General features: G+C 50.5%; 1 protein-coding gene across 1 annotated transcript in view; it reads left to right on the forward strand.

Moving 5' to 3' along the window:
• The window catches only part of FAM227B (family with sequence similarity 227 member B), a 154868-nt gene that overhangs the window by 125215 nt on the left and 3753 nt on the right, over window positions 1–25900 (forward strand). Inside the window, exons 10-13 of the mRNA XM_038750320.1 lie at window positions 16782–16909; window positions 18707–18867; window positions 23001–23078; window positions 25731–25805. Of these exons, the coding sequence (XP_038606248.1) occupies window positions 16782–16909; window positions 18707–18867; window positions 23001–23078; window positions 25731–25805 (442 nt within the window). The remainder of the gene's footprint in view (window positions 1–16781; window positions 16910–18706; window positions 18868–23000; window positions 23079–25730; window positions 25806–25900) is intronic.

Here is a 25900-nt window from a genome sequence, read left to right on the forward strand (position 1 = left end):
AAGAGGGTTTGGGGCCCATCCAGGGAAGATGAGGCCACAGGAAGCTGGTATAGGGAATATGGAAGGGTGTTAGCTGGAGGGCTGAGGCAGGGGGGCAGCCAGTGCCCAGTATCACTGGCGGGACAGGAACCCAGACTAGCTGGACTAACAACCTCTCCCGAGGGCAGCTCAGATGCTATATATTCTGGGCTTGGCTGAGATTATCACAACACTGTCACGCTGGTCCACGGGGCACTCGTGTGCTGGTGTGTGGCACGCTGGTGCACTGGGGCACAGGGGCATCACACAGTATGCTGGTGTGTAGTTTGCTGGTGTGCTGGGGCACTGGGGCATGAGTGGCATTAGAGCAGCAGCATGGCTCAGTGGAAAGAGCCCGGGCTTTGGAGTCAGAGGTCATGGGTTCAAATCCCAGCTCCGCCAATTGTCAGCTGTGGGACTTTGGGCAAGTCACTTAACTTCTCTGGGCCTCAGTTACCTCATCTGTAAAATGGGGATTAAGACTGTGAGCCCCTCCGGGACAACCTGATCACCTTGTAACCGCCCCAGTGCTTAGAACAGTGTTTAGCACATAGTAAGTGCTTAATAAATGCCATTATTATTATTATTATTATGAGTGGGCTGCACTGAGGCCCGGGGCATGACACAGTGTCCTGGTGTGTGCTTCACTGGGGTGCTGGTGCAGAGGGACACTGGTACACTGGTGTGTGGTACACTAGTGTGGTGGTGCAGAGCGGCACTAGTGTGCTGGAATGCAGTAGGGTGGTGTGGTATGGCATAGGACATTGGTGCGCTGAGGTCCAGGGCCATCAAAAAGGGTGCTGCTGTGCAACTTCCTGATGCAGGGAAGCACGGGAGCACTAGTGCCCTACTGTGCAGTGCACTGAGGAAGAGAAGCATTGGTGCACTGAGGCATAGGGCCATCAAACAGGGTGTTGCTGTGCCATTTTCTGGTGTATGGGGGCATAAGGGCACTGGGGCACTAGTGTGCAGTGCAATGGTGTTGGTGTTCGGAGATGCAGGGACATTGCACAGGGGCTTGTTTGTGGTATGCTGGGGCATAGGGGCACTGGTGTGCTGGTATGCGGTACTCTGGGACTCTGGGGCACAGGGACACCAGTGCACTGAAGTGAGTACAATGGTGCACTGGTTCACTGGGGCACAAGGGCATGGCACAAGGTGCTGATGCATTGTATGTCTACAAAGCCAGTGTTTTTCTCCCTAACCAGAGAGAAAGCATGATGAAAGTCCTGTACATGTCCACGTGAAGCCATTTGGAGAAACCATCAGTGTCCTCCGACCCCTTCCTCCCCATTCCCCCTGCCCACCCACCAGGCCACACCGCAGAGCCCGCCTCCCCCAACCAGCCCTCCCAATCAATCCCGACAGACACAATCCCAGGATCTCACTATCCTCAGCTCCCAGGCCAATCCATACATTCAGCTCAACACTGCATTTTTTGTTCAGTCACTTCATCTGGAAAGGGACCTAGAAGGAGCCACCAGAGAGGCAGGAAAATAATTGGAAGAGGACAATTTCAGAGCAGTCAAAGGTAGCGATGATTCCCAAATCTTACCCCCCAGCCCCGATCAATCTCCGTCTCTGCAGTCTCGCATTTCCTCCTGTCTTCAGGACATCTGTTTGGGCGTCCCGCAGAAACCTCAAACTTAACATATCCAAAACAGAGTTCCTCATCCATCTCCCCACTCAACCCCCATCCTCCCCCTGACTTCCCCATCACTGTAGACAGCATCACCACTTTCCCTGTCTCACAAGCTCATCAGCTTGACATTATCCTCAACCCACCCCATTCAACCCACATATTCAATGTCACTAAATTCTGTCCATTCTACCTTCACAATATCCTTCAAATCCACCCTTTTCTCTCCAACTACACTAGTACTATGCTGATTCAAGCACTTACCCTATTCCACCTTGACTACTGCCTCAGCCTCCTCACTGACCTTCCTACCTCCTGCCTCTCCCCATTCCAGTCCATGCTTCATTCTGCTTTGCCAATCATTTTTTTTTAATTGAGTCCATTCATTCAATCAATCGCATTTATTGAGTCCATGTTTCCCCACTTCTCAAGAACCTCCAGTGGCTGCCCATCTGCCTCTGCATCAAACAGAAAATCCTTACCAATAGATTTTAAAGCCCTCAGTCACCTTGCCATACCTTGCTGATCTCCTTCTACAACTCAGCACACTCAATTCTCTCCTCTAACATCTACAACATCCCCCTCCTACCCATCCTTTGAAGCCCATATTATTTGCCTCTACCACCCCCTCCAGATTCTTGTAACCATCATCTACCGCCCCCATCACCCCACCTCCAACCTTTTTAATGATTTTGACCCCTTTCTCACCTTCCTTCTCTCCTTTCCATGCCCACTCTGATCCTCAGAGACTTTAACATACACATGGATGTCCCCAGTGACTCCTCTACTGCCCACCTTCTAACTCTCCCTGATGCTGCCAACCTCCTGCTCCACCCCACCTTGACCAATCAATCAATCAATCAATCGTATTTATTGAGCACTTACTATGTGCAGAGCACTGTACTAAGCGCTTGGGAAGTACAAATTGGCATCACATAGAGACAGTCCCTACCCGACAGTGGGCTCGCAGTCTAAAAGGGGGAGACAGAGAACAGAACCAAACATACCAACAAAGTAAAATAAGTAGGATAGAAATGTACAAGTAAAATAAATAAATAAATAAATAAACAGAGTAATAAATATGTACAACCATATATACATATATACAGGTGCTGTGGGGAGGGGAAGGCGGTAAGGCGGGGGGATGGAGAGGGGGACGAGGGGGAGAGGAAAGAAGGGGCTCAATCTGGGAAGGCCTCCTGGAGGAGGTGAGCTCTCAGCAGGGCCTTGAAGGGAGGAAGAGAGCTAGCTTGGCGGATGGGCAGAGGAAGGGCATTCCAGGCCCGGGGGATGACGTGGGCCGGGGGTCGATGGCGGGACAGGCGAGAGCGAGGTACAGTGAGGAGATTAGTGGTGGAGGAGCGGAGGGTGCGGGCTGGGCAGTAGAAGGAGAGAAGGGAGGTGAGGTAGGAGGGGGCGAGGTGATGGAGAGCCTTGAAGCCCAGGGTGAGGAGTTTCTGCCTGATGCGCAGATTGATCGGTAGCCATTGGAGGTTTTTGAGGAGGGGAGTGATATGTCCAGAGCGCTTCTGGACAAAGATAATCCGGGCAGCAGCATGAAGTATGGATTGAAGTGGAGAGAGACACGAGGATGGGAGATCAGAGAGAAGGCTAGTGCAGTAGTCCAGACGGGATAGGATGAGAGCTTGAATTAGCAGGGTAGCGGTTTGGATGGAGAGGAAAGGGCGGATCTTGGCAATGTTGCGGAGCTGAGACCGGCAGGTTTTGGTGACGGCTTGGATGTGAGGGGTGAATGAGAGAGCGGAGTCGAGGATGACACCAAGGTTGCGGGCTTGTGAGACGGGAAGGATGGTAGTGCCGTCAACAGAGATGGGAAAGTCAGGGAGAGGACAAGGTTTGGGAGGGAAGACAAGGAGCTCAGTCTTCGACATGTTGAGCTTTAGGTGGCGGGCGGACATCCAGATGGAGATGTCCTGAAGGCAGGAGGAGATGCGAGCCTGGAGGGAGGGGGAGAGAGCAGGGGCAGAGATGTAGATCTGGGTGTCATCAGCGTAGAGGTGATAGTTGAAGCCGTGGGAGCGAATGAGGTCACCAAGGGAGTGAGTGTAGATTGAGAACAGAAGGGGACCAAGCACTGAACCTTGGGGAACTCCCACAGTAAGAGGATGGGAGGGGGAGGAGGAGCCTGCAAAAGAGACTGAGAAAGAACGACCGGAGAGGTAAGAGGAGAACCAGGAGAGGACGGAGTCTGTGAAGCCAAGGTCAGATAACGTGTTGAGGAGAAGGGGGTGGTCCACAGTGTCAAAGGCAGCTGAGAGGTCGAGGAGGATTAGGACAGAGTATGAGCCGTTGGATTTGGCAAGCAGGATTTGACCACTCACCAACTTGGTCACACACTCGACTTAATCATCTCCTACCGCTGCACTATCTCCACCCTTACCAACTCTGAAATCCCTCTCTCTGATCATACCCTTCTCACCTGCCTCCTCACTCACACTCCTCCCCCCTGTAAATCTACATTACTACCCCAGAGAGACCTCCGCTTTCTCGACCACATCCATCTCTCTCAGCCCATCACACCCCACCTCGCCTCCCTATTATCTCTACCCACTCTTGATGACCAAATTACTGTTCTCAACTACACCCTCTCTACTCAACTCAACTCGCTCCCTACCCTTACCCTTCTTTGCTCTCACACCACTAACCCGCAGCCTTGTATCACTGCCACTGTCAGCCTCCTTCACTCCCATGCTCGAGCTGCTGAACGCTGCTGGCGAAAGTCTAAACACCAAGCCAACCTTGTTCACTTTAAATTTATCCTTTCCTGTCTTAACTCTGCCCTCTCCTCTGCCAGCAGAAAACTGTTTTTCCTCCCTCATTGACACCCATGCCCATCACCCCTGTCAGCTGTTCTGGACATTGAACTCCCTGCTCAGGCCCCCTGTTCCTCCCCCTCCTCCATCCCTCACCCCCAACGATCTGGCCTCCTACTTCATTAGTAAAATTAACACCATCAGGTCTGAGCTCCCCAAATTCACCCTTCCCCCTTCTCCATCCCCCCACTCTCAACCCTCTCCGCTACTCTCCCATCCTTCCCAGCAGTATCTTCAGATGAGATCTCCTCCCTCCTCTCAAGTGCCACCCCATCCACCTGTGCTTTGGACCCCATTCCCTCTCGTGTCTTAAGAAAACTCTCGCCCCTTCCCTCCTCCCCTCCTTAACTTCCATCTTCAACCGCTCACTTTCCACTGATTCCTTCCCCTCTGCCTTCAAACATGCCCAGGTCTCCCCCATCCTAAAAAAACTCTTGCTTGACCTCACTGCCCCTTCTAGATATAGTCCTATCTCCCTTCTACCCTTCCTTCCCAAACTCCTATAACGAGTCATCTACACTCGCTGCCTTGAATTCCTCAACTCCAACTGTCTCCTAGACCCCCTCCAATCTGGCTTCTGTCCCCTCCACTCCACTGAAATTGTCCTCTCAAAGGTCACCAATGATCTCCTTCTTGCCAAATCCAATGGCTCCTACACTATCTTAACCCTCCTCGACCTCTCAGCTGCCTTCAACACTGTGGACCACCCCCTTCTCCTCAACACACTATCCAACCTTGGCTTCACAGACTCCATCCTCTCTTGGTTCTCCTCTTATTCATTCATTCATTCAATCATATTTATTGAGCACTTACTGTGTGCAGAGTACTGTACTAAGTGCTTAAGAAGTCCAAGTTGGCAACATATAGAGACGGTCCCTACCCAACAGCGGGCTCACAGTCTAGAAGGGGGAGACAGACCAAAAAAAACATATTAACAAAATAAAATAAGTAGAATAGTAAATATGTACAAGTAAAATAAGTGGTGTAATAAATATGTACAAACATATATACAGGTGCAGTGGGGAGGGGAAGGAGGTAGGGCGGGAGGGATGGGGAGGGGGAGGAGGGGAAGAGGAAGGAGGGGGCTCTCATCTCTCTGGCTGTTCATTCTCGGTCTCTTTCGCGGGCTCCTCCTCCTCCTCCTCCCATCCCCTTACTGTAAGGGTTCCTCAAGGGTCAGTTCTTGGTCCCCTTCTGTTCTCTATCTATACTCACTTCCTTGGCGAACTCAATTCGCTCCCACGGCTTCAACTATCATCTCTTCACTGATGACACCCAAATCTACATCTCTGCCCCTCCTCTCTCTCCTTCCCTCCAGGCTCGTGTCTCTTCCTGCCTTCAGGACATCTCCATTTGGATGTCTGCCTTTCAACTAAAACTCAACATGTCCTAGACTGAGCTCATTATCTTCCCTCCCAAAAACCCTGTCCTCTCTCTGACTTTCCTGTCACTGTAGATGGCACTACCATCCTTCCTGTCTCACAAGCCTGCAACCTTGGTGTCATCCTCAACTCCGCTCTCTCGTTCACCCCTCACATCCTATCTGTCACCAAAACCTGCCGGTCTCACCTCCACAACATTACCAAGATCCACCCTTTCTGCTCCATCCAAATAGCTAACTTGTTGGTTCAATCTCTCATCCTATCCCAACGGGATTACTGCATCAGCCTCCTTTCTGATCTCCCATCCTACTGTCTCTCCCCACTTCAGTCTATACTTCACTCTGCTGCTTGGATTATCTTTGTACAGAAATGCTCTGGGCATGTCACTCCCCTCATCAAAAATCTCCAGTGGTTGCCTGTCAATCAAGCAAAAACTCTTCACTCTCGGCTTCAAGGCTGTCCATCACCTCATCCCCTCCTACCTCACCTCCCTTCTCTCCTTCTACAGCCCAGGCTGCACACTCTGCTCCTCTGCTGCTAACCTCCTCACTGTGCCTCGTTCTCACCTGTCCCACCGTCAACCCCTGGCCCACACCCTTCCTGTGGCCTGGAAGGCCCTCCCTCCGCACGTATGCCAAACTAGCTTTCTTCCTACCTTCAAAGTCCTAGTGAGAGCTCACCTCCTCCAGGAGGCCTTCCCAGACTGAGCCCCCCCCTTTTTTCTCCCCTCCTCCTTCTACCCTCCCCATTGCCCCCCCACCCTGCCCTCTTCCCCTCCCCACAGCACTTGTACATATTTCTACATATTTAATACTCTATTTTATTTGTACATATTTACTATATTTATTTCATTAATCATGTGTATATAGCTATAATTCTATTTATTCTGATAGTATTGACACCTGTCTACTTGCTTTGTTTTGTTGTCTGTCTCCCCCTTCTAGACTGTGAACACGTTGTTGGGTAGGAACCATCTCTATATGTTGCCGATTTGTACTTCCCAAGCGCTTAGTACAGTGCTCTGCACACAGTAAGCACTCAATAAATATGATTGAATGAATGAATGAATGAATCTATCTACTTACTGTACCTCAATCTCATCTACCTTGCCATCAAACCCTTGCCTATGTCCTGCCTTTGGCCTGGGACTCCCTCCCCTTTCATATTGGACAGATGCACTCTCCCCACTTTATTAATGTCTTATTAAAATCCCATCTCCTCCAAGAGGCCTTTCCAGACTAAGCCCTCATTTCCCCTGCTCCCTCTCCCTTCTGTGTCACCTTGTACTTTTTGTATCTGAACCCTGTATTCACCCCACCCTCAGCCCCATAGTACTTATGTCCTTATCTGTAATTTACTTTAATGTCTCTCTCCCTTTCTAGACTGTAGCTCCTTGGGGGCAGGGACAGTATCTACCAACTCTGCTGTACTGTAGTACCCCAAGTGCTCAGTACAGTGCTCTTCAACCCAGTAAGTGTTTCAATAAATACAATTGATTGATTGATTGACTGAACCCTGGAGCTGCTATACCTGCACTCATAATGGGAGAGAAAAGACCACAATCCCAAGCAATACAGCATCATTGTCTACTTTTCCTTTCCAAGGTAGATCAAACCCAAGCGAAGAATGGCTAGCTTTCAGTGAAGCCCAGAGGTCTATCAAAATATCTGATTTCAAACAGAATTATTTATTGCCAAGTTTTTCTTTCCCCTGTTTCTCCCTCCACCACTTCCTCCCACTTGGGAGGCTGTGAAAGTCCATGAAATATGATAGTAATAAATAGACACTATTCCTAGGATCATAAAATGCCGAACTAGAAAACAACCAGAGGATCAAAGACATCATTGTTCTCTCCCCAGGCCCAACAAAACAGTAAGGAGTGGGTGGGGAGACACTGCTCCAGGCCTGAGGGTGGACAGGTCACATCCAGGAAACATCAGGCTCTGGAACCCGGGAAAAGGTGTTTTCCAGCCATTTGCTCCCAAGAGCTTTTGGTCCAGAGCTTGTTCCTGGTCTCCTTGGTACTTACTTGGTTTTCCCAAGAATAAGGATTAGAATTCTGTGTTTTCTGGTTTAAAATTACTTACAATTCTTCTCTACCCATTTTCCCCTTACAAAGAACCTTCCACAACTGTGCTTCTCCTCTCTCTCTCTCCTCTCTCTCTGTCTCTCTCACCCTATGCTGCTTCATCTTTCTCTCTCTCTCGCACCATATCTAGGTTCATTCTTTTTTTGTAATTGAATCAATTTTCTAGTCATTCATCGTTTTAGCCATTTTTCAATCTAATCTGGAAAATTCCATCTGGTTTCTATTCTAATCAGCACCCTACGGAAGCTACTTCCCATTAGAACAGGCTGACAACACTAAAATAATAGGCCACCGCAGTGACGCAACTTGTGGGGATAGAATCTCATTTTATCCGCTACTGGGGAAACAGGCTCAGCTTCAGGAGAGTATCCCAGGGTGGCTTGGGGGTTCAGGTCCTTTTCCTAGCAGGGTTTTATCTGTGGGACAAAAACAACAAAAAAAATCACTTAACCAATGCCATTCATTGTTCAGTAGCATGTATTGAGCTTCTGGGGACTGTCTCTTCCACGGTCGTTTGGGTGGGAAGGGAAAGGTTGAAGAATTAATGGGGAGGGGTGGTGGGGGGAATGGGGTTGAGGGGGTGGAAGAAACAGGATTTGAGGTTAGCCTGGAGAGTCTGGGGTGTGGACGGTGTGGGGCCTGGGGAAGCCTGCTATGGCAGTCCCCGGGACCCCTGGGACAGCCCGGGGCCCTCCCGGGCCTCAGCCTGGTGGGAATTTGGTCACTGCCTATGGAGGCAGTCGTGTCCGGGTGGGTCCCCGGCCCCCAGGCTTGGCTACCCAATTAATTTTTGATCTGTCGGTGGCCGAAGCCTAATACACAGCCCCCAGGTCCTAGATTTCCTGACTTCCGGGCTGAACCAAAGAGGCCCCGATTTCCCCTCAGACCTGCACTAGGGGACAGCAGCACTCACTCACTTCATCAATCAATCAATCTCTTCCAGAGGTTCCGCCCATATCCCAGGGATCATGGCTCCCAGAGTTGGCTCATTTGGATGCCATGTGGAGAGGGAGAGTTGGTGGAGTTGTGATGCCAATTTGTACTTCCCAAGCGCTTAGTACAGTGCTCTGCACATAGTAAGCGCTCAATAAATACGATTGATTGATTGATTGATTGATTGGAGGGGGCGGGCAGGGGAGCAGGGGATCCTCTCCTCCTCCTCCCCTACCCCCCGCCCTACCCCCTTCCCCTTCCCCACAGCACTTGTATATATTTGTACATATTTATTACTCTATTTTATTAATGATGTGTATATAGCTATAATTCTATTTATTCTGATGGTACTGATGCCTACTTGTTTTGTTGTCTGTCTCCTCCTTCTAGACTGTGAGCCCATTGTTGGGTAGGGAACGTCCCTATATGTTGACGATTTGTACTTCCCAAGAGCTTAGTACAGTGCTCTCCACACAGTAAGCACTCAATAAATATGATTGAATGAATGAATGAGTGAGTGAGTGAATGAATGAATGAATGAATGAATGAATGAATGAATGAATGAATGAATGAGAGATGGGAACCAGGGCCAGGGCATCCTCAACCAGGGATAGACTAGGTATCCACTCAGGGGACCTCCTCCCCTTTCCTCCCCTCCCCTCCCCTCCCTTGCTTTCTGCCGCCTGCTCTCTGTCCTGTCCTGGCCTCCTCTGCTCCCTGCTCCTCCCCATTTGTTAGCTGGGGTTTACTGGGCCTTTCTTCTCACTGTTTCTCTGCCAGCTTTAGATCCTACTGCTCAGTTAAACCTGAGTTCATGTGCTGGCTGATGGTGAATTAATGATACTCACCCCACCCCCAGCCCCTCAGCACTCATGTCCAGGCCTAGCTGAAAGAGCACAGGCCAGGGAGCTGGGGGACCTGGGTTCTAGTCCCAGCCCTGCCTGCTGCCTGCTATGCGACCTTGGGTAAGTCACTTCACTTCTCTATGCCTCAGTTTCCTCCTCGGTAAAATAGGGATTCAATGCCCATTCTCCCTCCTACTTAGATGATGAACCCCACGTGGGACAGGAACTGTGTCCAACCTGATTAATTTGCATATACCCCAGCCTGTAGAACAGTGCTTGACACAGAGTAAGTGTTTAACAAATACAGTAATAATGATGATAATGATAGTAACAATAATAATCCTTGTACTCTGCTCTTACCCCTATCTGTAATTTCTATTATTGTCTGTCTGCCCCCACTACACTGGAAGCTCCTCTGTTGAACTCCGCAACATTGCCAAGATCCTCTCTTTCCTCTCCATCCACACCGCTACCCTGCTTGTTCAAGCTCTCATCCTATCCCATCTGGACTACTGCATCAGCCTTCTCTCTGATCTCCCATCCTCGTTCAATCCATACTTCATTCTGCTGCCCGGATTGTCTTTGTCCAGAAATGCGCTGGGCATGTTACTCCCCTCCTCAAAAATCTCCAGTGGCTTCCGACTGATTAACCTGCGCATCAGGCAGAAACTCCTCACCCTGGGCTTCAAGGCTGTCCATCACCTCGCCCCCTCCTACCTCACCTCCCTTCTTTCCTTCTACAACCCACCCCACACCATCCGCTCCTCTGCCGCTAATCTCCTCAATGTACCTCGTTCTCCCCTGTCCCGCCATCGACCCCCGGCCCACGTCATCCCCAGGGCCTGGAATGCCCTCCCTCTGCCCATCCGCCAAGCTAGCTCTCTTCCTCCCTTCAAGGCCCTACTGAGAGCTCACCTACTCCAGGAGGCCTTCCCAGACTGAGCCCCTTCCTTCCTCTCCCCCTCGTCCCCCTCTCACCCCCCATCTTACCTCCTTCCCTTCCCCACAGCACCTGTATATATGTATATATGTTTGTACATATTTGTTACTCTATTTATTTATTTATTTATTTTACTTGTACATATCTATTCTATTTATTTTATTTTGTTAGTATGTTTGGTTTTGTTCTCTGTCTCCCCCTTTTAGACTGTGAGCCCACTGTTGGGTAGGGACTGTCTCTATATGTTGCCAACTTGTACTTCCCAAGCACTTAGTACAGTGCTCTGCACACAGTAAGCGCTCAATAAATACTATTGATGATGATGATGAACTGTACTCTCCCAAAAGCTTAGTACAGTGCTCTTAGTACAGTGATCTGCACAGTAAGTACTCAATAAATACCATTGGTTGAATGATAAAAGTCCAAATCCATAAGATTTTATCCCTTTTAATCCCCATTTTCACTGTAACGGAACATGTGGGTTGAAGATCTTTTATTCAGACAAGTATTGATTTCATCCCAAACAAGAGGCTGTCAGTGCCTCAAGGCCAGGGACTTGACTTGACTCTCCACTTCTCATTATAATTATGAGAAGCAGCATGGCTCAGTTGAAAGAGCACAGGCTTTGGAGTCAGAGATCATGGGTTCAAATCCCCGCTCTGCCAATTGTCAGCTGTGTGACTTTGGGCAAGTCACTCAACTTCTCTGGGCCTCAGTTCCCTCATCTGTAAAATGGGGATTAAGACTGTGAGCCCCCCATGGGACAACCTGATTACCTTGTAACCTCCCCAGCACTTAGAATGGTGCTTTGCACATAGTAAGCGCTTAATAAGTGCCATCATTACTATTATTATTATTATTAGGGATTTCCAAGTCCCCCGGACAGTGCTGTACACACAGAAAGCACACAGTACAGTGTCCTGCACCTAGAAAGCACACAGTATAGTGCTCTGCACACAAAAGACCAAAATCACTTGCTCCAATGCTCCTCTCCTCCCTCCTCACCTTCAGCTTGTCACTCCTTCCCGTTTGTCTTCAAACTAAAACGTCTTCCCCACTGAAATATAGCTCTTTCCCAAGCCCAGGCCCCCTCCATCTATCCATCATCCCATAATAATAATAATGATGGCATTTAGTAAGCACTTACTATGTGCAAAGCACTGTTCTAAGTGCTAAGTCCCGTCTGTCCACTCCCATTCCCGGAAGGAGTCAAATGCACCTACTGCCTTCATTTCTTCTTCACCAACTGACTCTTCACCCATCCTGTTCCTTCTTCTCCTCCTCTCCCTCCTCCTCCTTCTCCATCCCCGGGCTGTGGCTCTTGAGTCCGAGGCCCACCCTCTCCTCCATAGCCTCCCAGGCCTTGGTTTGACTGATACGCTGCTGGCCCAGAGACTCTCCTCCTCCTGCCTCTCCGAGCGCTCCTCCTCAGTACCATTCACAGGCTCTCCTCATCCTCATTCTCATCCTCCCAGAGCTCAGTCCCAGGCCCTCTGCCTTTCTCACTGTACCCCCAACTCTGTTGGGGAGATCCACCCCTTAAACAGCTGCAGTCTCTTCCCCTCCACAAGAAGGCCAACAGCCTCCCCATCCATCTCTCTCCGCCCCAACCTCTCACCGGAACTGCAATCCTTCACTTACTCCTGCTGCCCCTAGGACACCTCCATTTGGATGTCCTTCTGACACCTCAAACTCCACATGTGTACAACAGAATTCCTCATCTTTCCCCTTCAGCCCGCTCCCCTTTTTCTCATCCCAGTCGGTGACACCACGATTCTCCCCATCCTAGAAGCACGTAACCTCGGTGTCACCTTCGACTCTTTGCTGTCATTCAACTCTCACACATATCGTCCACTGCCAGATCCGACTGGTTTTCCTACATAACAGCCCCTGAATCTGCCCCTTCCTCTCCACCTAAACTGCTACCACCCTGGTACAAGCTCTGATCTTCCCATGGCTAAAATACCACATCTGCCTCCTCGCAGGTCTCCCAATCTCTCCTCACTCCAGCCTCCACTCCCACTGCTGTCCCAGAGATCATCTTCCTGAAGCATCACTCAGCCCACATCTCTCCTCTTCTCCAAACCCTCCCCTGGCTCCCTGTGTCTCATTGCATTAAACTAAGACTCCTCCCACTTGGCTTCAAGGGTCTCCACCATCTGGCCCCACCTTACCCATCAGCTCTCTTCTCCCGCTCTTCCCAAACTCACTGCCTTCTCTCCTCCCAAACCAACTTCCTTGCTGCTCCTTGCTCTTGTCTCTCCTGTCACTGCCCCACTGCTCACACTGTTCCCCCGGCCTGGAGTTCCCTTCCTGCCCAACGTCAGACAGACCCCAGTTATCTTCACATTCAAATCCCTCCTTAAATCCCACCTGTTCCAATAAGCCTTCCCTGATTAATTTTCCATCAATCTGAGCCAGATCATCCCTCCAGACAACGCTGGCACTTAGAAACATATCGACACTCTCCTTAGCACATATATATATATATACATATACTCACTCAGTTCATATATTTTGACCACTCTCATTGCAAATATTTTTCTGTTTGTCTCCTTTTTCATGCTCTTTGTTAAGTGCTTATTATGTGCCAGACACTATACCAAGCATTTGGCTAGATAGAAGAAAATCAGCTTGGACATAGTCCATGTCCCACAGGGGCTCACAGTCTTAATCCCCATTTTACATTTGAGGGAATTAAGGCACAGAGAAGTGAAGCAACTTGCCCAAAGTCACACAGCAGACAAGTAGATCAGCTGGCAATAGAATCTTTAGAGTGTAAGGTCCTCATGGGCGGGGAATGTGTCACTTCTATATTCTGCACTTCCCAAGTGCCTAATACAGTGTACCACATGATGTGGGTCTCAATAAATGTTTCTAGGCACCCAGTGCAGGGCTGTGTATGCAAAAGATGCTCAGTAAATGCTTGTGATAACCATAACTATGACTAACTGAGCACAGGACTCTCCAGTTTCCCTGTGCAGCCACACAAAATGACCAGATCATCCCAAGTGATTACGAAGCATCATGGCTTAGTGGAAAGAGCACAGGGCTGGGAACCCAGAAACCTGGGCTCTAATCCTGATTTTCTCTCTCTCTCTCTCTCTCTCTCTCTCTCTCTCTCTCTCTCTCTCCCCCCCCCGCCCCCACCCAACTTGGGCATCCAAAAAGAATCTAACCATTCGAGCATCATCTTTGACTACACAGCCATACAAAAAACACACTCAGCTTGAATCACCAGTTCAGCTTCCTCAGCTGCTCTGCACACACACAGCACTCAACAAGTACCACTGATCAATCAGGGGATTGATCAATTGTGATTAGACAGTCCAGAATGCACTGTGCATCACTGAGACCCCAGTCAGCTTCCTCTGAAATGGGCAGCCATCGAGAGGGAAAAGTCCCACAGTCCCCGGGCCCGGAACAGTCCTGCCTGGACGGACCGTCCCCGGTGGGCCCAGCCAGCCACTGAGTGGCTTCTGCCAGGGCTCCTTTTCCTGGGGTCGCCTCACTGGCTTTGGTTGGGTTCAGTGGGACCCAAGAATTGGCTGGAAGCTGAGTGGAACCATATCAAAGAGGCTGGGGTGACTAAGTCTCAGAGGATGCAATTCTTATTCAGATCATAAAGTTCCGCTATTAGCTCCTCGTTTACTCAGAAACAGATGTTCACATCTTTGAATCCAGAGCAGGGTGACTGAAACTTGGCCCGTTAGGCTCTAGGGATTATGGCCTTATTTGGGGGCCGCCTGGGAACACGGTGAATGTTGAGAGCCCACTGGGCTGAGCCAGGGAGTCTGGGGTGGGTCCCTAGTTTTCATGCCTAAATAGACTAAAGGAGAGGTTCTTTGTTTCACCCAGAGACCTGGTTTACAGTAAGCAAATGGGCTGGAAGGTTTTAGCAACCGGGTGGGGGCTGGCCATTGCGTCACTCCAGCTTCTGCGGACATTTTTCCTGTTAGAGCACACAATGGGTCTGGACCAAGGGGAAATGGCGGAAGGAGCCCCAGCCCCGCCACCAAGCAGCTCCCTAGCAGGAGAAGACAAAGTTCCACTCAGCGGCCCAGCTCCCCCCATCCCCCGTGTGCCCCCCACCCTCGGGCCTTGACTGCCGCCCTTCTACCCGAACAGGCGCCAACACGGAGCCATGAGCCACTGTCCAGCCCCAGGGGCTCTGACATGCCAGTAGGCCTGCCTCACTAGGCAAGAGGAAGAAACAGAGACAGAACCAGGGCCCTGTGCCACCTTGCCCGGCCCCCACCCCCGCAGCCCAGGCTGTGGGTTAGGTCGCCAGGCACACGGACCTGAGCACCTGCTGTGGAAACATCGCAGGGGAACCAGAAACCGGCGACGAGCCTGCAGGACCCAGCTGCCATTCCTATCACTTTGACAGCTGCGGCCCCCTCCCCCCTACTCCCACCCCTGGACTGGGTCATGGAGCTGGGATGTCCTGCAGTAGCACGTCTCGTTAACAGCTTCGCAGCTTCCCAGACTGAAGCCACATCACTTGCACTGTCTGGAACCTTTTTCTGAGCAGCTCAAGTATGTCAGTGGGCTCCTAATTAGCCACCAATTATTTTGGCCACCCTCAAGAAAACCACCAAGTACCATGCATTATTTCCCTCCATTCATTAAAAAAAAATCCCAAACAAAAAAAGGCTCCCTGGGGTGAGTGGTCGGTTCTGAATGTTGAAAACAACAGATTTGAAATGATTAAAAGGCCTGACTTGCCAGAATGTGAGGATGGAGAGGAGCTGAGCTGAGCCCAGTAATTGAGGCTCCATGTTGGCCTCAGTGTGAGGAAGGAGAGGAGCCTGGCTGAGCTCTGTGCAGTTCTGCAGATGGACTGAGGGGTTCTCACCTTGGTCCAGGCCAGCAGGGTGCTCTGCTCTTAAAACGTCCTATCTCCTAAACAACTTGGGTACCCATACCCCACCTTGGGCCATAACAGCAATTGTGTGCACACAACCCCATGCTCGGTTCCTCCTTCTACCTGTAATTGATTTTAGTGTCAGCCTCCGAGCTAGACTGTAAACTCCTTGAGGGCAGGGATTGCCTCTATTTTCCTCTCTCAGACTCTGCATAGCGTAAACGTTCAGTAAATGCCATTGATTAAATAGAGGACCCAAGCTGCAGTGATAGACAAGGAACTAGAAAATGGACACCCTCAATACCATCTGATGCCACCCTTTCTATCTACTGAACTCAACTCACTCATTCCCCTATCCCTTTGTAAATCTCGTACCGCTAATCCAGCCCTGGAACCACCATCCCCCCCGCCCCACAGCCCATTTCCTTCACTCTTGTGCATGAGCCACAGAGCGCTGCTGATGGAAATCCAGGTATTAGACCGACCTCGTCCACCTTGATTTCATCCTTGCCTGTTTTAACTGAGACCTCACCTCTGCTCAGCAACATTATTTCTCCATCCTTATTCACTCCCATGCTCACTGGGCCTCCAGTTATTCCAGTCGTCAACTCCCTCCTCAAATCAACTCCTTCCTCAAACACCCTGTCCCACAGCGAGCCCTTCTCTTGTCCCTAATGATCTGGCCATATACTTTATTGAGAAAATTGAAACCACAGGCTAAATCACCCTAAAATCTCATCTGCTCCTCTCCAAAGCAGGGAGCAGAAAGGGGAAGATGAAGATGGGAGAGAGGGAAGGAGGAGGGAGGAGGGAGGAGGGAGAGAGGAGCAGCGTGGCTCAGTGGAAAGAGCACGGGCTTTGGAGCCAGAGGTCATGGGTTCGAATCCCGACTCCACCACACGTCTGCTGTGTGACCTTGGGCAAGTCACTGAACTTCTCTGCGCCTCAGTTACATCATCTGTAAAATGGGGATGAAGACTGTGAGCCCCACTTGGGACAACTTGATCACCTTGTATCCCCCCAGCGCTTAGAACAGTGCTCTGCACATAGTAAGCGCTTAATAAATGCTATTATTATTATTATTATTATTATTATTATAGAGGAGAGAGGGGAAAGGGAAGTGGGGAGGAATCCACAAGAACTGGAGCAGGTGAGGGTGGGGAGGGGGGCCTAGTTGATGCTGGTAAAGGAAAACTGAAACCAAAAGGAGAAATGGTGTTCCCTTGTGCTCTAGGTGTGAGGTTTCAAATGACCTTTGACTTAGACAATAAGATAGAGTTTGCCCAAGGGACAAGAGCATCAATCCCCTGGGAGCCAGCAGAAGGGAGAAGGGGACTGGCCAAGCTCGAAGAGAGAGTTCAGGTGAGGAGTAGGTGGGGGTGTTGGGGGGTAAGGGGGACATGGGGAGGTGATGGGTGAGCAGGGATGAGGAGGGAAGGGCTGGGTGGCACTTGGCCTGGGCTGGCAGAAGAACTGATCCCTGGGGACCTGAGGACCAGTATTCCTAAGGACCATTTATCATCATCATCATCATCATCAATCGTATTTATTGAGTGTTTACTGTGTGCAGAGCACTGTACTAAGCGTTTGGGAAGTACAAGTTGGCAACATATAGAGACAGTCCCTACCCAACAGTGGGCTCACAGTCGAAAAGGGGGAGACAGAGAACAAAACCAAACATACTAACAAAATAAAATAAATAGAATAGACATGTACAAGTAAAATAAATAAATAGAGTAACAAATATGTACAAACATATATACATATATACAGGTGCTGTGGGGACGGGAAGGAGGTAAGATGGGGGGGTGGAGAGGGGGACGAGGGGGAGAGGAAGGAAGGGGCTCAGTCTGGGAAGGCCTCCTGGAGTAGGTGAGCTCTCAGTAGGGCCTTGAAGGGAGGAAGAGAGCTAGCTTGGCGGATGGGCAGAGGGAGGGCATTCCAGGCCCGGGGGAGGACGTGGGCCGGGGGTCGATGGCGGGACAGGCGAGAACGAGGTACGGTGAGGAGATTAGCGGCAGAGGAGCGGAGGGTGCAAGGCGGGCTGTAGAAGGAGAGAAGGGAGGTGAGGTAGGAGGGGGCAAGGTGATGGACAGCCTTGAAGCCCAGGGTGAGGAGTTTCTGCCTGATGCGCAAATTGATTGGTAGCCACTGGAGATTTTTGAGGAGGGGAGTAACATGCCCAGAGCATTTCTGGACAAAGACAATCCGGGCAGCAGCATGAAGTATGGATTGAAGTGGAGAGAGACATGAGGATGGGAGATCAGAGAGAAGGCTGATGCAGTAGTCCAGACAGGATAGGATGAGAGCTTGAACGAGAAGGGTAGCCATGTGGATGGAGAGGAAAGGGTGGATCTTGGCAATGTTGCGGAGCCATTCCCCAGCCACCCATCTCACAGCCAGGCTCAGACCATGAGTCAGCATGGCTCAGTGGAAAGAGCCCAGGCTTGGGAGTCAGAGGTCAAGGGTTCTAATCCCGGCTCCGCCACATGTCTGCTGTGTGACCTTGGGCAAGTCACTTAACTTCTCTGAGCCTCAGTTCCCTTGTCTGTAAAATGGGGATGAAGGCTGTGAGCCCCACATGGGAAAACCTGATCACCTTGTATTCCCACCCCCTCAGCGCTTAGAACAGTGCTTTGCATATAGTAAGTGCTTAACAAATGCCATCATCATCATCATTATTATTATTATTATTATGAGTCAATCAGTCCATCAACTAATGGCATTTATTGAGCACTTACTAGGTGCAAAGCACTGTACTAAGCACTTGGGAAAGTACAATACAACAGAGTTGGCAGACACAATCCCAGCCCATAGGGAGCTTATAGACTAGTTGGAGCAGACAAGGGGAGGGGAACAGGAGTGAAGAGAGCAGGAGCAGCAAAGGAAGGAGGAGGAGTGGGAGAGGGGAGCAGGAAGAGTGGGAGAAGCAGGCGAAGGGAGTGGGAGGAGCAGGTGAGGGGAGCGGGAGGAGCAAGGATGATGTTCAGAGCAAAGAGCCATGCCCCTCATCAGCAGCTGTGCCCCCGCCTCCTCCCCACCACTCCCTTCCTCTCCCCGACTGTGTCAGGTCCCAGGGTCACTCCTCACCACGGAGAGACAGTCACGTGCGCTGGGGTCCCCCGCTATCTCTCCTCACCGATCGCTCCTGTCTTCCAGTCTCATGGGATCGGCCCCGGGCCCGAATTCTGCCGGGTGCTCTTCAGGCTCAGGGGCCGAAGTCCACTGGTCTCCTACTATCTGCAGAAGCACCAAGTCAGCAATGTCCTGTCCATCATGCCGGGCAGCAAGATGGCCTGCACTGTTCTGTCCAAATTACCATATCCTCGTGGGCGGTCACCTGAGTCCAAAGTGGAAATCGTTTCCTGCATTCACCCACCAAAACGCCTCCTCCAACATAAAGATGTAGCTTGGATGTTTCTCCAGTGAGAAATCATTAGAGGGTTTCTAGAGAGAATTTTACGAATGTAGAGAGGAGTCAGGGCTTTGTGATAGTCCATGCTGGGTCACTGGGAGAGTCAGGGACAGAGAGGGGAGAGTCGGGGGTGTTGGATGATCCATGCTAGGTCACTGGGGGAGAGTCAGGGGTGTTGGATGGTCTGTGCTGGGTCACTGGGGGAGAATAAAGGGTAGTGGATAGCTACCCCTATCCATGAGGGAGAGTGTCCAGGAAAGCAGCCAGCAAGTGGCTCCTCCCAGGATCCCAATGCTGCTGTCAGAAAGAGTCCTCATCCATTGATCTAACCCAGTGGTGGCTGACTCAATTTGCTCACTCCGATGTGGACCCTGAGAGAAGCAGCGTGGCTCAGTGGAAAGAACACGGGCTTTGGTCATGGGTTCAAATCCTGGCTTCTCCAATTGTCAGCTGAGTGACTTTGGGCAAGTCACTACACTTCTCTGTGCCTCAGTTACCTCACCTGTAAAATGGAGATTAAGACTGTGAGCCCCCTGTGGGACAACCTGATCACCTTGTAACCTCCCCAGTGCTGAGAACAGTGCTTTGCACATAGTAAGCACTTAATAAATGTCATAAAAAAAAGAAACTGACAGGCTGAACTCGCTCCCTTGAGAGCAGCTCTGCCTCTCACAAGCCAATTCTGAAGGATCCCAGTGGACTCGCAGGAGTAAGACTCTGGTGCTTGGAGGTGAAGGAGCCTGGGATGTTGTTTCACTCCTTCAGCTTCCTTCATCCTCCTGAGTCTGACACCGAGGTACCTTGAAAGCTTGGAGGCGATTTCTTGATGAAGCTAAACTCCTTCAGCTTCCTTCATCCTCCTGAGTCTGACACCGAGGTACCTTGAAAGTTTGGAGGCAACTTTGGAATGCATCAGAAACTTACTTCCAGGGAGGATTTGGGACGTGTCAGACCGTGGTCAGTCAATCCAACCCCTAACAGCAGGCCCAGTGCTAGTCACCCAGCCATTTTCTGGGTTGCGCAGACCCCTGGGCTGTGATGAACAAGAGGTCATGGCCCAGAGTGTGTTTCTCTCATCCGGGAGTTGGCTTTGGAGCCATCAGGGATGGTGTCTGTGTGCTTAGCTCTCGCAGATAAAATTCGAGAGAATTTTCCAGGCTGAGTGGAGTTGGCTGAGTTGCGCAAAGGTTCTGAAAGGGGAAGCAAACTCCCTTTGGACCCTGCCAGGACAGTGGGTGGATGTCTGGCATGGGATGCAGGGACAGGCATCTATAGCTGGAGTTAGAGCCGGTTCTCTCCCCTTGGTTGGAAACACCAGCCGAGGACCCCGAGCCCCCCAGTAGTAGTCCCCCAAGAAGGCAGAAGGGAGACAGGCAGCTGTGTCCACATACCTCACCCCGGGTTTTAGCTTGGCAGGGTGGGACTCGCTCAGACTGGCTCTGGGAAATCTGAGGTCCCAGAAGAAAAATGCCAGTGAGAAATTGTGGGAATCTGCAGGGCGGGAGTGATGCTACTGCTTGCCCAGTCTGCGCTTCCTCAATTTCTAGGTGACTTGGGGTCACTCTCCGACACCAAAGCTTCCCCCAGGGAAATGCCACTAGGCTTGCCCCATCTCCAGCCCACCGGCCACCCGAGAGGCTGGACTGAGGGAGAAGCAGGCCAGAACCTGAGTGTTTCCCTTGTCAGGAGCTTTGGGGACAAAGGTATTTTGTTTTGCTCACGAGGATGGGTGCGTGTGACCCCATAGGTCTAGTTCAATTTTGTAGCACCTAGTTCTGGGGGCTCACAGACATGGGAGGGTTCAAGCCAGGTTTCCACGAGAGGCACAAGCTACAACCCAAGCTACAACATCTCATCCCTGGGGTTTGTTTTGTTTAATTGTATTTGTTAAGCGCTTTACTATGTGCCAGGCTCTGTACTAAGCACTGTGATAGATACGAAATAATCCGGTTAGACACAGCCCCTGTTCCACATGGGGCTCACAGGCTTAATCCCCATTTTAAAGATGAGGTAACTGAAGCACAGAAAAGTTATTTGACTCGCCCGAGATCACACAGCACACAAGCGACAGAGCTGGATTAGAACCCAGGTTCTTCCTACTCCCAGGCCCAGGCTCTGTTCACTAGGTCATGCTGCTTCTCGCAGGTAGAGGTGCAGGAGTGTTCCGGCCGGGGTCCTTCCACAAAGGGCACAAGAAACTGGACCGCAGACTTGGTGTCCACAGTCTGTGATCGGAGCTGGGGCTGGAGCTGGAGCTCCTAGGCAGGGAACACCCCCTGCTGCCCAACCACCCCGGGTCAGGGAAGAGGGGTGGAGGGGCAAGTATTGCCTTTTTGGAAATCCAGGGTTCAGTACAGTTTGATGATGAATCAGAAAACGAGAATAGCAATCAGTTCAAGGAAAGGTCTTCTGAGGTAACATATGGTCTTACCTGCTCTCCCTGGGGTGCATAACTAGCAATCTCCCTGGCCCTGAAGATTTGGGAGATAGCATTTTGGGGGGGGTCTGGCTGGGCTCCCTGGCTTACTTCCCTTGGATGTTTCCTGGGGTAATCACGGTTTGGCTTCCTCACCTGCCCGGCGCAAAATTTCCAACCTCATGGGCAGCATTGTTCATAATTGTGTTTGTTTGTTTGTTTTATGGTACTTTTTAAGAGCTTGGTATGTGCCAGGCACTGTTCTAAGCACTGGGGTAGATACAAGCAAAACAGATTGGATACAGGTCCTGTCCCACGTGGTGATCAGTTGTAATCCCCATTTTACGATGAGGTAACTGAGGCCCAGAGAAGTAAAAAATAATAATAATAATTATGGTATTTGTTAAGCGCTTACTATGTGCCAGGCACTGTACTAGGTGCTGGGGTAGACACAAGCAAATCAGGTTGGACACAGTCCCTGTCCCACATGGGGCTCAGTCTCAATCCCCATTTTGCAGGTGAGGTAACAGAGACCCAGAGAAGTGAAGTGACTTGCCAAAGGTCACGTAGCAGACAAGTGGCAGAGCTGGGATTAGAACCCAGGTCCATCTGGCTCCCAGGCCCATGCTCTGTTTACTAGGCCATGCTAGTTCTCTTGATCATTTGATCTAATTGATCATCATCATCATCATCAATCGTATTTATTGAGCGCTTACTATGTGCAGAGCACTGTACTAAGCGCTTGGGAAGTACAAATTGGCAACATATAGAGACAGTCCCTACCCAACAGTGGGCTCACAGTCGAAAAGGGGGAGACAGAGAACAAAACCAAACATACTAACAAAATAAAATAAATAGAATAGATATGTACAAGTAAAATAAATAAATAAATAAATAAATAAATAAATAGAGTAATAAATATGTACAAACATATATACATATATACAGGTGCTGTGGGGAAGGGAAGGAGGTAAGATGGGGGAGATGGAGAGGGGGACGAGGGGGAGAGGAAGGAAGGGGATCAGTCTGGGAAGGCCTCCTGGAGGAGGTGAGCTCTCAGCAGGGCCTTGAAGGGAGGAAGAGAGCTAGCTTGGCGGATGGGCAGAGGGAGGGCATTCCAGGCCCGGGGGATGGTGTGAGCCGGGGGTCGATGGCGGGACAGGCGAGAACGAGGTACGATGAGGAGATTAGAGGCGGAGGAGTGGAGGGTGCGGGCTGGGCTGTAGAAGGAGAGAAGGGAGGAGGAGGGGGCGAGGTAATGGAGAGCCTTGAAGCCCAGGGTGAGGAGTTTCTGCCTGATGCGCAGATTGATTGGTAGGCACTGGAGATTTTTGAGGAGGGGAGTAATATGCCCAGAGCGTTTCTGGACAAAGATAATCCGGGCAGCAGCATGAAGTATGGATTGAAGTGGAGAGAGACACGAGGATGGGAGATCAGAGAGAAGGCATTTAAGAGAGAGATCATTTAAGGCCCCCTGGGCCATCCTCAGGCTGAACTGGACAGGCTGGGTGGCCACTGGAACTGGTCTGAACCCCGGGGGGCAGGGGGGACTCACTGACACTCAACATCACAAACGCTCGGCAGGCCTTGATCAGAACCTTTCCCTTGACTGAGCCAAGCACGGTGGAGACACTTACGTACCAGAACGTGATCGCAGAGAGCAAGAAGCTCAGCAGGAAGAACCGGATGGACCACCAGCTGTGAGTTTTCCTCTTGGCTCTAGAATTCCTTGGGCCCAGCCTGGAGAGGCCCATGGCCCAATTCCCTGAGGCCTCTGCTGTCTCTGCTGCCTCTTTGGCCTCTGCTGTCTCTGTGGTCTCCACCGACTCAGCGATCTCTGCTGACTCTGAGGCCTCTGCTGCCTCTGCAGCCCCTGCAGTCTCTGATTCATTCATGACTTCAATCATACTTATTGAGCACTTACTGTGTGAAGAGCACTGTACTAACTGCTTGGGATAGTACGATACAACAATAAACAGACACATTCCCTGCCCACATTGAGCTTACAGACTACAGGGGGAGACAGATATTAATATAAATAAATTACAGATATGTACATAAGTGCTGTTGGGCTGGGAGATGAATAATAATAATAATGTTGGTATCTGTTAGGCGCTTACTATGTGCCAAGCACTGTTCTAAGCACTGGGGTAGATACAAGGTAAAGGGAGCAAGTCAGGGCAATGCAGAGGGGAGTGGGAGAAGAGGAAAGTAGGGCTTAGTTGGGAAGGCATCTTGGAGGACACATGCCTTAAGTGAGGCTTTGGAGTAGGGGGAAGAGTAATTGTTTGTCAGATATGGGAAGAGAAGGCATTCCAAGTCAGAGGTAGGACATGGGCTAGAGGCTGGCAGCGAGATAGACAAGATCAAAGTACAGCGAGAAGTTTAGCACTAGACTAGCGAAGTGTAAGGGCTGGGATGTAGTAGGAAAGTAGTGAGGAGAGGTAGGAAGGGGCAAGGAGAGGGACTGCTTTAAAGCTAATAGTGAGGAATTTATGTTAGATGCACAGAACGATGGGCAATCACTGGAGGTTCTTGAGGAGTGGGGAAACATGTACTGAATGTTTTCATAGAAAAATGATCCAGGTAGAAGAGTGAAGTATGGACTGCAGTGTGGAGAGACAGGAGGCTGGGAGATCAGCAAGGAGGCTGGTAATAATTATGGTACTTGTTAAGTGCTTACTATGTGCCAGGCACTGTACTGAGTGCTGGGGTGGGTACAAGCTAATCGGGTTGGACACAGTCCCTTATCCCATGTGAGGCTCACAATTTCAACCCCCATTTTACAGATGAGGTAACTTAGGCACAGAGAAGTTAAGTGACTTGCCCAAGGTCACACAGCAGACAAGTGGCAGAGCCAGGATTAGAACCCATGATGGAACAGTGCTTGGCACATAGTAAGTGTTTAACAAATACCATTATTATTATTATTATTATTATTATTATTATTATTATTATTATTATTATGACTCCCGGGCCCGTGCTCTATCCACTACACCATGTTGCTTATAGTGATCAAGGTGGGATAGGATAAGTGACTGGATTGACGTGGTAGCAGTTTGGACAGAGAGTAAGGGGTGGATTTTGGTGTTGTGAAGATGGAACCCACAGGATTTAGTGATGGATTGAATATGTGCGTTGAATCAGAGAGAGGAGTCAAGGATAACGCCAAGGTTACGGAAGGATGGTGATGTTGTCAACAGTGATGGGAAAGTCATGAAGAGGACAGGATTTGGGTGGGAAAATAAGAAGTTCCATTTTAGACATATTAAGTTTGAGGTGATGGAAGGACGTCCAAGTCTTGAAGGCAGGAGGAAATTCAAGAATGTAGAGGGAGAGCGATCAGGGCTGGAGATGTAGATTTGTGTATCATCTGCATAGAGGGAATAGTTGAGGCCATGTGAACGAATGAGTGCGCCAAGGGAGTGGGGGTAGATGGAGAATAGTAAGGGACCCAGAATTGAACCTTGAGGGACACCCACAGATAGGGGGCGGGAGGCAGAGGAGGAGGCCACAAAAGAGGCTGAGAACAAGCAGCCAAAGAGGTAGGAGGAGAACCAGAAGAGGACATTGTCAGTGAAGCAGAGGTTGGATAGTGTTTCCATGAGAAGGGGGCAGTTGATGGTGTTGAAGGCGGCTGAGAGGTTGAGGAGGATTAGGATGGAATAGAGGCTGTTGGATTTGACAAGAAGGAGATCATTGGTGAGAGGGCAGTTTCTGTGGAGTGAAGGGGACAGAAGCCAGATTGGGCAAATCTGCTGTCTCTGCAGCCTTTGCTAGTGAAATCATTTCCCACTGGGGCTGGCGGCCGGAGGGGGCCGACTCAGAAGGGAGGGAGCCCAGAGATTGGGTGTGTTTGACGGCAAGTCCAGAAATGGCCATAATGGCCTGGTTGCTGGGCTCTTCCGCCCTCTGGGGGGGAAGCCTACTCAACCCCAAACAATTGGTGACCATGAACAAAGAATAGAGTTTGGTGTGGGAAGGTACCGAGCCACAGGCCCCAGAATCTGTGCCATGGGGCGCCTTAGCTCAGTTTCTGTCACTTGGAAGACTTCAAAACAGCACCCTTCTCCCAAACTGAGTAACTTACCTGACACTATCTTGGGGTGTGGGAATGGAAACAGTTGAATCTCATGTTCCCCCTGGTCCACCACCATCCCACGGGATCAGCTGACGGAGAGGAGAGCAGCAGCTGGCCCTAAGGTGGGGGAGGATGAGGGAGGGAAGGGGGTGCCCCGGGTGTGGGGGTGGCCACCAGAGTAATGAAGAGAGGTAGGGAAGGAGAGCGGGCATCCCCAAGCCCAGCCAGGAATTTCTGTTGGTTTTACCCCCTTCTGGTCTGTGCCGCTCAGGTGTCTCCACAAGTTGAATGAGGAGATAGCCGTGATAGAGAGGAAGCAGAAGAATGCCAAAAGGAAGCTGGAAAGGTTTGTGTTTTCATCCCCGATTCCCATATGTCAACCCCAGAGGGTCCACGGTTGTGGGAAATGTGAGCACTGAAGCCCTCGAGCCTCTCTGCTCG

Source organism: Tachyglossus aculeatus, chromosome 8 (genome assembly GCF_015852505.1).
Source record: "Tachyglossus aculeatus isolate mTacAcu1 chromosome 8, mTacAcu1.pri, whole genome shotgun sequence".
NCBI lineage: Eukaryota > Metazoa > Chordata > Mammalia > Monotremata > Tachyglossidae > Tachyglossus > Tachyglossus aculeatus.